Source organism: Microtus pennsylvanicus, chromosome 1, assembly GCF_037038515.1.
Source record: "Microtus pennsylvanicus isolate mMicPen1 chromosome 1, mMicPen1.hap1, whole genome shotgun sequence".
Taxonomy (NCBI): Eukaryota; Metazoa; Chordata; class Mammalia; order Rodentia; family Cricetidae; genus Microtus; species Microtus pennsylvanicus.
Window position 1 is genome coordinate 154636711 of NC_134579.1, and position 12803 is coordinate 154649513.

Genomic DNA, 12803 nt, shown 5'->3' on the forward strand with positions numbered 1-12803 from the left:
AAGAGAGAAAGAGAGGGAAGAGGGAATATGAGGGAACAGGATGCTCAAGAAGGGGGAAGGGCAGTGAGGAGAGCAAGAAAAGAGATATCTTGATTGAGGGAAACAGCAAAAGGCTAGTGTGAAACACGGCACCATGGAAATTCTCAGGAATTTACAAGGATGGTCCCAGTTAAGACTCCAAACAATAGTGCAGAGGATGTCTAAACTGGTTTTCCTCTTTAAACAGATTGATGAGTACCTTCATTGTCATCATAGAAACTTCATCCAACAACTAATAGATCAGATACAGTGATCCACAGTAAAGCATTGGGCCTAGCTCTGAAGACCAATTCAGGAAAGGGAGGAATGATAATGGGAGCAAAGGGGTCTGGTGTATGATGTAGATACCCACTGAAAAAGCTGACGTAAGCTAGTGTTACCTCACTGACTCTGGACTGATTGTGAGGGAACCTGCATAGGATCAACCTAGGAACACTTATGCACAGGACAGCTGTGAGACTTAGAGAGTCTGTGGGATCATTGGCAATGAACAAGGATTATTCCCTTGAACTGGCTTGAACTGACATCTTGGAGCACATTCGTTTTGGAGGAATACCTTGCTCAGTCTCGACATAGAGCAGAGGGCCCTGGTCTTGCCTCAAGGTTAAGTCTCAGTTTTTATTGACTCGCCATGGGAAGCCTTGCCCATTGTGGGGATTAGATGGCAGCTTGGCAGGGAAGGGTGGAATACAAGGATTAGAGAAAACATTGTATTAAAACATTCTTGATAGAAAAAAGAAAAATAAATAAATAGGCACAATACAATTCAATAATTATTGAAACCAATGATGAAATTAAACATATTTGATTTCTGGATTCATACTTCTCTTACATATATTGGAATAAGAATAAAGCTTCATGAGATTTATTTTCATATAAGGGGCTTCGCCTCAACCTGGAAGAATTCCATGATGTCATTAGAAGGAATGGGATCATCATATTACCTGAACAGAAAACAGAAATGCAGATTTTTCACTTCAAAATGTAACAGTGAGAGTGTGTTTGTGGATATATATATATATATATATATATATATATATATATATGAAAAGGTATTATTTGAGATGTAAATGCATAAAAGAATTTTGTTAAAATACCGTCTAAAGCCAGTTTGAAAAAATATTACACTTTTATGCTGAGCTGGACAAGTACACACAACCATTAAGTGAGAAGAAAGTTTTGTGACCTGAAGAATAAAATTGGTAGTAAGTTAAGCAGAAGTGTGCAGCAGAGGTGTAAATACTGAGGAAGGTCATACAACATGTATGTGAGTGTGATATGATGGAATCTCTTAGGTTATCTATTAATTAAAACAATAGTAATTATTACACATAAAACAAAACTGGATACATAGCCAAACCTATATTGATGTAAATTTCATTTGCACTCTTGAAGGCTGATTTTTCTGATTCTCAAGTTAGAATAATTTTCAATTTTCTGAGAAAGGGGCTATTCAAACTTCTTTGCAGGATTTTGAGATCATACTCCTCATACTATGTCACCTTGACTATCCTTAACAAGGCAAGGTGTTTATTCTTGCTACAAATTGGAATCCTATGTCACATTGATATCCATGGGAGGGCTGATATTTTCTGAATGGAAACAGAGAAGGAGGAGATTGTGGTTAGAGGCAGATGGGAGGCAGGGGAGGTCTGAGAAAATGGGAGGGAGATGAAACTGTAGCTGGGATATAGAATAAATAAATACATAAAGAGGAAGGTGATTTGCTTTTGTTCCTTTGAGAGAATCTTCCTCTGATATCCTTCTCTGTCACATCTTAGTCCCCCCAAACAGCTCATTACAGAATCAGGGCTCATGTCCTTTTACATGGTGATCTTTAAATGTACTAAGTTCAAAAGGAGAACTCCAGTCCTGTTTACCTCATATTAAATGCTAAGTAAATCTTACAACCAAGCAGAGAAAGATTTGCCCTACTGGTGGGGACCAGCCTCGACAAAAGTACCACTTGCCAGGGTAGTAGTGTGGAGATTTAGGAAAATTTGTAAAGAATACTGACCAATATATCTGTGTAATTGTATCACACACGGAAATTTTTATGACTACCATTGAAATCAAGACACAGAGGCCATCCAGCAGTGCAAAGAGATCTACTACATGGCTCATATGTGGCCATGTCTACCCCCTTCTTCCCCAGCATCCAAACACCTGGCAACTTTGAATCTGCTTTCCACCACACAATTTTCTCTTCATGGTCATATGCAAACCAACTGAGACATTAAAAGATTTACTGAAGAGTCCTTGAGATCCATCCAAGTTGTCATATGTATCACTAATTTATTTTTTCTTAGTTGTTGAGTAGTTTCCATGGTGTGTTCATATCATATTTACATTATTATATTTGAGTGAGTTCTTTATCAATAGTATATAGTGGGATCATATTTTACAGATTCAATCAGTTGATTTGTGTATTTTGAGTATATTTTATACAATAAAAAAAGAATACAAAGATGCATTTTAAAATAATAAAACAGAATAGTACTGAGAGGGAGTTCCAATAAGTACTGAAATTGCTCACATATAATTTCCAATTGGTTAAAATATTCCAGGCTCCAAAAGTATGAGTAAGATTAAAAAACCTGTTTTATCATGATACAAGAAAATGAATAGAACAGTTGAAGTTCTTTGGCTATATCCACAGTTAAATATTCTGCTGCTAGAGCAAAGCAAGCCTTGCTTACACCCTATCTCAAAACATTCCATAGGCAAACTACTCCCTGGTTGGAATACAATGATACCTTTTTATAGGAAATGGAACCTTAGTTGGATCCTGAGACTTTTGTTTGAGGTAGAAGCATATCTACTCTATATTCCTGAAATACAAGGACTGGCTATTAGCAACGCGCTTTGAGAATAACCTTGAGAAAGCAGAACTCACTGATCCAAATCTAAATGGGACCTTTGTTTGAGGTAGAAACACAATAACCTTGAAGGAATAGAGATACGTTTCAACTCTCTGACTTTTGGTCAATTTGGAAATAAGCTAGTATTTTGGGGCCTCCATGCCCTATTTTTGTTCTGCTTTAACTGCAGTCCATATCCATCCACTGAAAGAGACTCATCAGCTCACACTCATCAATGCACCTTCACAGTGGCAATGCACTTCTAGACGAAGGCAAGCGAAACAGTTGAGTTGGAAAATGGTATAAGAAGAATTTATGAGTAACTAACCTGGAATGTTTCCAGATGTTGGTCCTCAGCAAATTCTATCGTGGTCAATATGTAATTTTTAAAAAAAGCTTGCTTAAATTCAGGCAAAAGAAAACAAAATATGCCTTGAGCTGATGGTCACTTCACAGTATCTTTCCTTTGCAGATTTTCACAAGACATATTCACAATGACTACAGAATCTAAAGTGAGACAAAAACTGTAGTAAATCATAGATAAAGCAGGAAAAATTGTCAAATGACTAATTGATCTATGAAAACTGATACTCATGGAGGGAGATACGAGGGAGATTATGTTATAGACAAAATATTTGCCTTATCTTCTATCTATTATTTGTTGTTTGGAGGAAGTATAAAAGATATTGTTGAGTGTTTGAAATGTAGAACACAGAATCTGTAGTGATCTTGTTAAATATCCAAAAACATTTTATAACACTATAAATGTAACTGATTCTATGGTGATTTGGATGATTGTAGAACAGCAGGATTCAGAAAAATTTAGAATTGCAGCCGATTATTTGTTCTCAAGACAATGGAAGCACAGTATTTGGTAGATATTCTGTTACTGTCAGTCCTGTAGTATAAGCCCCACTGTGCGAGCTGTGTGAACCTCAATTTCTCTAACCATGGAACTGTTGTTCCCTGACAGGGATTTTGTGAAAGAATTCCAAGTGTGCAACTACGAATTTTGACTTTTTGTGTCTTTCCTGTCTCAATGTGGATCATCTAACGAAAGCCACTGACATCATTTTTAAAGGCATTAACATAAAAATATTTTTCTGGCAGTCATGGCCCCAAATTTTTCTCAAAATGACATCCCCCATGGAGCCGTAATTTCCACAAAATTAAATGATGTCATGAAACTACCTGAATTTTCCTCATATATACTTCTGAATTATATTTGCATCATATGCATATCAGGTGCACAGCCATAGGGGAAGAAAGTGTCCAATTTTCCCCAGAGGCGAGGAATCCCCTAGGAAATAAAGGGATCATGAATACACAAATAACCTCTGCTTTTGCTGCAGAAATAAAAGTAGGTGGGAAAATATGGGCACCCATATAATATGCTGATCTGAAGAGCAACACTGCCAAGGCTTCAACGAGGACAAAGATGGCCGCTTTGATATTTCTCTTCTTTTTCCTGAATATTCCACTTCTTGCGTCCAGGTTCACTCAACCCAGGTGCTTTTGGAGAATGTATGAGAATAAAGATAAGGATGAAGATTTTTCGACAGGTTGGGTCTTTGTCCTTAAAACAGAGCAGCGGCCTGTGGAGAAAGATTATTTCAACCATATTCTGAATATACAGTAAGTTTCTTTGAATTTTCTGTGTAAATGTCACCATAAATATTTCATATGGGGATAGAAGTATTTGTACATCCACAGGCCTTTATTTCCATAGGACAGTGTTCACTGTCTCTTTAAAGTAAGAATTTTTTGTTGTATAAATGTTAAGTTTGGACATTTAAAGTATTGAGCTTGTGACTAATCGTAAGTAGTCAGCGCACGACCAGCTTATCAGAACTATATTGATCAATGTTAAAATGCTGAACTTTTGAAATCTTGGTGTAACAATAGCATAGAAGGGGAAAGAAATCCGAACCATTTCCCATTTTTCAAATGTCTTAAATCATCTTCTTCGACTTTGACAACTTGCATTGACACACCGTAAAGCATTTTCTCTGACCCTTAGAACTTACTAAGCTCTCACACCCTCAGACTTTTATATACCTCATCACTTAGACCCTCAGCGTAGACTTTGACATTTCTCTTCCCATTTAATCATTTGCCAGAGACACAAGTAGTCATTGCTGAGAGCAGTCATTGACAAGCAAGTTGTTTTAAATAAAGGAATAGTAAGAGTTACACCTGAGACCCGTTTATCCTTTGCTAGGAAGCCTGTTAATAAGACAAACCTGCCGGACTGGTAAAACTGCCTGTGTCAAATCTGGACAGAGGAGAAAAGAACGTTCATGGGTTTTAGCCCAAAGCTATAGATTTTGCTGTGACTCAAAGGTGTGAATCCACTCCAGCTGTTATATAGACACCTGTTAGCTGCCTTTTCTACAATGTGGATTTCAGTACAGATTAATGCTAACTCATCTAAAGCTTTTACCTCTTTTGTAAACTGAAAAATTCATGTAAGTTTTAGGGATGGGCACAAGGGTGAGAGGGTGGACTTGGGAGAAATAAAAAGCAAGTGTGATTGGTGCATTATATGAAGTTCCCAAATAATCAATAAAAATATTATGTTGGAGGGGGAAAAAATGATATGTTTGCATTCTTTGAAATATGAGTTGTCACTAATAGTGGTGACTGCTTCCTTTCTTTGCACTTGCCTGTTTGCAGCTGCAGCATGTGATACTTTTCAACACTTGAGAAAGGTATCTACTAGCTCTTTGTAATTATTTAAGAAGCACGCGTCTCTTCTGTATAGATCTAAACAGGTTACTCACTGTCAACACTATTTAATTTATGTCTTATTTTCTCTTCAATAATTTTACTAATTACAGCTTTGTCATTTACCAATTTGTGCACTATGCACTTTTGATTTTGAGCATTGTTGGTTGTTCTTTTCAAATATTGCACTATGCCACCCCCAGAGCTGAAATCATTGGCAATTCCTAATTTTTAGTCTGCAGGAGTTAATAATGTTTTACTTCCATAAGTTCTTATCTCAAGATTCTGTTGAGTATTAACAAAACTTTTGATGGCATTTTCAGTAAGGTAATAGCAAATATTTTAAGATTGTTTTTTATTTTAACATGTAGAGGTAAATACTTATATTTATTCATAAAGATACCACAAGGGTAAGAAATCAAACTAGAAAATAGATTCTTCTTAAGTCTGAATGCATCATTCAGTGTTAAAATGAATTTTTGAGTTTGTTGTTTATTGTTCATATGATAGGTATTCTGTACAAAAATGTTATTTATTAGTTAATATTATTTATGGGTAAACATTAACACAAAATGGTATTGTTGACTATTTATATTATAAAAATTTATAAATATTTTCCATACATTGCACACTTTATGTTATTGTAGTTTAAAAGCTTGTAATATTGGCACAAATGAATCTCACTGCCTTTTCCAGATGTACATAGTTCTCAATTGCATGCCAGTGTTGTGAGTTTATAACTGGAAATGTAGACAAAAGGTGCTCTGTACAAGACAATTTAAGTTGTGCAAATATACCAGGTACAATTACATTGAACATACCTATGTAAGCATTAAATATTTGGACAATATTGTGGTGTAGGCCCTTAATCTCTGCATTTATGAAATGGAGTAGGTGTATCATTATGCATTCAAGGTCAGTGGCAAATAAAAACCAGTTTTACTGAAAATTGTGAAATCCATTCCCTTTTATTGTCTATATGAGTGTTTCTCATTTTCATACACACAAATCAATTTATTTACCAAACGTAGTCTGATAGTTAAATGTATAAAAAATTAAATATTTAAAGAACATTTTGTAGCTTTAATTGATAAACGATAAAGATGAAAATACAAGATAGTGATGGTAGACATGAGGGAATATATTAACTATATTGTCCACTAAATAAGAAAGAATTATTAGTACAGGAACCAAACATTAACCCCAAGAGACCACTGTGCACTTACCAGTAATTCCTTGAATGCTTCCTCCAGTTAAGTTTGTTTCATAAAACTTACCTGAATCTTGTCTAACGCATTACGTGTACTTTTAATATTGCTCAATTATTTCAAACTGAATATCTGATCAGGTTTTCTGTATCACCCAAGCCTCTACCTTTTATTTATCCTTTGTGCAAACACTAAAAAACCAGAGCTGCATGGCCTTTTCTGTGAAAGTTGCAAATGGCTCATCTTATTTATGTTAGATTTACTTTCATGAACTTTTAAAGTGTTTTTAACCTTCCAGCACCTTATGTCATTCCAAACCCACAACTTGGGACATTTACTTCAATTATTGAGGGAGGTTGGGAATATTGTCCAGTATGGGATAATCCTTCCTTTTACTACAAATAATCGTATGTACATCTCTGTCCATAATAAACACTGTTGCCTTTTATAGAACACAAACTGAAAACTGCCAGTTTTCTCAGTTCTTGAATTTTTGCATTGGTGACATAGCAAGAACCCTGATATTTTACCAACTGTGTCACTAGTATTTTATTTACCATCAGAAGTGTTATAATATTGGGTCACAATTACACGGCCTCATTCATTTGATCTGAACAAAAAAAGAAGCCCCACCCAATTATGTCTGTAACGACAAGATCAGGTGTACTATGGCACTTAGAAGACCTCATTGAACAACATCTATCATAATAGGATTCGTCACAGGTCTCTACAAATCTCAGCAGTTGAGTATTTTGAAATTTGTATTTTTTTATTAATTTTTTATTGAGGAAAAAAAAGTTTCCGCCTCCTCCCAGCCTCCCATTTCCCTCCCCCTCCTCCCGCCCTTCTCTGTCTCCCCCCACTCCTCTGTCCCTCCCTCTCCAGTCCAAAGAGTAGCCAGGGTTCCCTGTCCCGTGGAAAGTCCAAGGTCCTCCCCGCTCTGTCCTTGTCCAGGAAGGTGAACATCCAAACTGGCTAGGATCCGACAAAGCCAGAACATGAAGTAGGATCAAAATCGCGGGCCATTGTCCTTGGCTTCTCATCAGCCCTTATTGTTCGTCATGTTCAGAGAGTCCGGTTTTATCCCACGCTTTTTCAGTCACAGTCCAGCTGGCCTTGGTGAGCTCTCAATAGATCAGCCCCACCAACTCAGTGGGTGGGTGAACCCTCGTGGTCCTGACTTCCTTGCTCGTGCTCTCCCTCCCTCTGCTCCTCATTGGGACCTTGGGAGCTCAGTCCGGTGCTCCAGTGTGGGTCTCTGTCTCTATATCCATCCATCGCCAGATGAAGGTTCTATGGTGGTATGCAAGATATTCATCAGTGTGGCTATAGTAAAGGGTCATTTCAGGTTCCCTATCCTCAGCTGCCCAAGGAACTAACTGGGGACATCGCCTTGGGCTCCTGGGAGCCACTCTAGGTTCAAGTCTCTTGCCAACCTTAAGGTGGCTCCCTTAAGTAAGAATTGTGCTTCCCTGCTCCCCTATCCAACCTTCCTTTTTCCCAATCATCCCGTTTCCCCAAATTCCCCCATCCTCCCCTTCTCACTTCTCTCTCCCAATCTCCTCCTACCCCCATCCTACCCTATCCAAGATCCCAATTCCCTGCCCAGCAATGTTGTCTACTTCCCATATCCAGGAGGATAACTATATGTTTTTCTTTGGGTTCACCTTCTTATTTAGCTTCTCTAGGATCACAAATTATAGACTCAGTGACCTTTATTTATGGCTAGAAACCAATTATGAGTGAGCACATCCCATGTTCATCTTTTTGGGTCTGGGTTACCTCACTCAGGATATGTTTTCTATTTCCATCCATTTGCATGCAAAATTTGAGAAGTCATTGTTTTTTCCTGCACTGTAGTACTCTAATGTGTATATATTCTACACTTTCTTCATCCATTCTTCCATTGAAGGACATCTAGGCTGTTTCCGGAAAGAAATCCTTGTCTTCATTTGTAGTCTTTCCAGATGCTAAGAAAAGTGTGAGGAAGATAATGGCCACATGGGGATGTCAAAATATAGGCTACTATTCAGAAACTTGATGGGGCTTTTACTTTTCCTTGTGTGTAACAGAGATGAGAAAAGATTAACAAGTGAGGGGGTTTTCTAGAACACTTGGCAGAACAGTGTTTTTACGTTCTTAGGAGTGCATGCTACTCTAGCTGCTCCCTGTATTCATTCAGCTTACCCATGCACTGCAGGCCATTGATTCAGCTTTCCTATGCACCTGTCCATCCTATCCTAAGTGATTGTGTCAGATGGCCCACAATGATGCATCTTTAGTTCTGGCCCCGATTCCTTTCATGCTTCACTTGAACTAGAATTTGGTTGGGGGCCCATCTCAGACAATGAAGATGGTGCTCAGTTTCTCTCATAATTGAAAAAAAGTTATATTAAATATACAGTCTGTTTTGACTTTATAAATATGATCACAGTCTACATGCAATTATACTTGTCAAGACCTGAAATATATGATAACCAAATTATGACATCATCTACAATTTATTTTTCATTTATGGTCACACAGACAGTTATCTATCTGTGTGCTTTAGAATGTAAGAATCATTAGGTATACAAAGAATATGGGTCACCACCTCACAGAAGGTTGGATGTCTCTATAAGAAATAGAGACTTCACAATAGACTCATCCCTTGGGATGTTAACTTTTGCAAACCTACCTGCTGAGATTTATGCTTTTTAAATTTTGACCTTACTTGGACCAATCTCAAATACTCAGATGAATACCTGGCAAACTAGGTAGATGAAGTTTAGAAGTATCAGCTTCTAAGTGTCAGACACTGAAGAAATTCTCACTCAATTCCTCATTGGAATGACTAATGGTACAGACTTTTGACATGGCCTTTAGTGAACTTTGACATTCATTCTTTTAGTCTGTATCTTTTTATTTTGGAGCCAATACCACTTAATATCAATTTCCAGTGATTTTTAAATATCTGTTTTATTATTTTTATTGTTGATGGCAGCAGTGGTGGTCTTGGTGGTGGTGGTTTGTGTGGATGTTTCCTGTTCCTGCTTTCCTAGGAAATGGCTCTTTATTTCCTGTGTTTTTGTGCATCTAATTAACCTCTCAGGTTTGAATTCTCCTTGTGGTACCTTCTGTAGTTCTCTATTTGTGGATAGACACTGTTTAAATTTATATATCAAGGATATCTTTTCTCAGCCACTGATGATTGAATATATTTGTATGGTATAGTAGTATGGGTTGAAATCTGTGCTCGCTTGGTGTCTGCAGGTAAATTGAACACACCATTATGTCTTTTATACTCATCATTGGAAAATCCGGTGAAATTCAGATAAGTCTACATTTATATGTTACTTGATGTTTCTACCTTGTAGCATTTAATATTGTTTTTTTTGTTCTGTTTATTTAACATTTTAATTACTATTTTGTGAAGGCATTTGTTTTCTGTTCCAATCTGTTAAGTATTTTGTAAATTTTTGTACCTTTTTCGGGTTCACCTTTTCTAGTTTATGAAAAATTTCTTCTATAATATAAAAAATATTTTCTGGGAATTTGTGATGAGATTCTTCTCATACTTCTATTTCTATTATTCTTCTATTTGATCTCTACAAAACGTTTCAGAATTCTTGGATGCTCCATGTCAATGATTTTTTTTATATTTAACATCTCCTTTGATAATTGTTTCTATTTTTTATATCTTGTATTCTATTGGAGATCATTGTGTCTGTAGTTTTTGTTTCTAGACCTTCCTTTTGCACAATTCCCTAGTTTTTGTTTTATTTATAGTATATACTTCCTATTTTAGGTAAACATTTTTATTCATTTCTTTCAATTGATTGTGCTTTCTTTGCATTCTTTTTTTCTTTTCTTATATTTATTTATTTATTTATTTATTTATTAAGGATTTCTGCCTCCTCCCCGCAACCGCCTCCCATTTCCCTCCCTGTCCCCCGATCAAGTCACCATCCCTCATCTGCTCGAAGAGCAATCAGGGTTCCCTGACCTGTGCGAAGCCCAAGGACTGCCCACCTCTATCCAGGTCTCCTAAGGTGAGCATCCAAACTGCCTAGGCTCCCCCCAAAGCCAGTACGTGCAGTAGGATCAAAAACCCATTGCGATTGTTCTTGAGTTCTCAGTATTCCTCATTGTCCTCTATGTTCAGCTAGTCCGGATTTATCCCATGCTTTTTCAGACCCAGGCCACCTGGCCTTGGTGAGTTCCCGATAGAACATCCCTATTGTCTCAGTGTGTGGGTGCGCCCCTCACGGTCCTGATTTCCTTGCTCGTGCTCCGTCTCCTTCTGCTCCTGATTTGGACCTTGAGATTTCTGTCCCGTGCTCCTCTGTCTCTGTCTCCTTTCATCGCCTGATGAAGGTTAATATTCATGAGGATGCCTATGTGTTTGTCTTTGGGTTCACCTTATTACTTAGCTTCTCTAGGAACATGCATTACAAGCCTAATGTCCTTTATTTATGGCTAGAAACCAAATATGAGTGAGTACATCCTCAAAAACCCATTGCCATTTTTCTTTGCTTTCTTTAGGGAATTTATTTCATTTACTTCATTTTTGAGTTGTTCTTTCCTCAATTTCTTTCATGTATTTATTTATTTTCTCATTAAGCTCCTTGGTGTAGGTGGTCCTTGTGTATTTGTGTTGTTTTCACTGGTTAATATAGAAACTGCTTTGGATCTGGTGATAGAGCAGAACTTAGGTAGGAAGGGAGACAGAATTGAATTGTGGGAGGAAAAAAGCAGAGTCAGGGAGATGCCATTGATTCTCCACCCGAGACAGACACTGGTTAGAATTTTCTCTGATAAGCCACTGCCACATGGCGATATACATATTAATGGAAATTGGTTAAATAAAGTTGTGAGAGTTAGCCAATAAGAGGCTAGAGATAATGTGACAAGCAGTGATTTAATTAATACAATTTCTGTGAGGTTATTTTGGGGCTAAGCTAGCCAGGCGGCTGGGACAAAAAGCAGGCCCCACCTTGCAACAGGTCCTCAATCAAACTCATTAAGTTGGTTTTAAGGTCTTTTGTTATATTTCAGTTGTGCTGGAAGTCAAGTCTTGTTGTAGTAAGATAACTGGCTTTGGTAGTGACATATTCCCTTGGCTGTTGCTGATAGAATACTAACACTGGTGTCTAGGAATCTGACTTTGTGGTGAATATAGACCTAGGTGCTTGTTTACAAGTTCATCTTTGGATACATGCTTTATTCCTTTGTTTATGTTTCCTCTTTTGTCATCTCACACTTTGCCTAAAGATTTTAAATGTATCTCCACTCAAGTCAGAGGATGCATGTCTGGTGGCAATATTGACCCATGGTCCAGCAGTGAGGCTTTCCCTATGTTGAGGCTGGGGCTGTTTGATTCATGGAAGTTTTGTGGAGAATATGGTAGGGCACCAAATTGTGGGATTGTATGAGGCTAGGCCTTCAATGTCAACCTCTAACATTCCTGTATGTTCTCTGGTTGAGTAGAGACTCTCTTCCAGTGTTAAAGGACTGAAGCACTCTGGTGATGGACGAAGGTCATTGGCTAAAAAAGGAACTGCCTTGGCCCATTTCATTGGTTAGAAGATAGGTGGGAGGAGTAAACAGAACAAAACGCTGAGAGGAAGAGGAAGTGAGGTCAGACTCCACAGCTCTCCTCTCCGGAGCAGATGCCTCAGAGAGACGCCATGCCCCGCTCCCAGGCAGACACACGCTATGAAGCTCCGACCTAGAATCTTCCTGGTAAGACCAGTGTGCACAGATTATTAGAGATGCGTTGATCGGTATATCAGAATTAGCCAGTAAGGGCAAAAGCTAAAGGGCCAGGCAGTGATTAAATGAATACAGTTTGTGTGTTGTTATTTCGGGGCATAAGCTAGCCAAGCAGGCGGCTGGGGTATTGGGGATGCAGCCCCGCCTCTGCCCATATTACTACAAATGACGCCCAGACGTGTGGCTAACTGAGTCCACAGAAACTGTGAGAAAG

At 37.9% G+C, this 12803-nt stretch overlaps 1 protein-coding gene across 4 annotated transcripts in view; it reads left to right on the plus strand.

Moving 5' to 3' along the window:
- The window catches only part of LOC142842470 (vomeronasal type-2 receptor 116-like), a 54671-nt gene that overhangs the window by 24887 nt on the left and 16981 nt on the right, over nucleotides 1–12803 (plus strand). For 3 of the 4 annotated variants that reach the window (XM_075959197.1, XM_075959198.1, XM_075959200.1), the window contains exon 1: nucleotides 4339–4535. The exons of the other annotated variant lie outside the window; for it this stretch is intronic. In XM_075959197.1, coding sequence (XP_075815312.1) covers nucleotides 4339–4535 — 197 coding nt within the window. Of the gene's footprint in view, nucleotides 1–4338; nucleotides 4536–12803 lie in introns of those variants that run through there. 4 annotated transcript variants of the gene reach the window in all.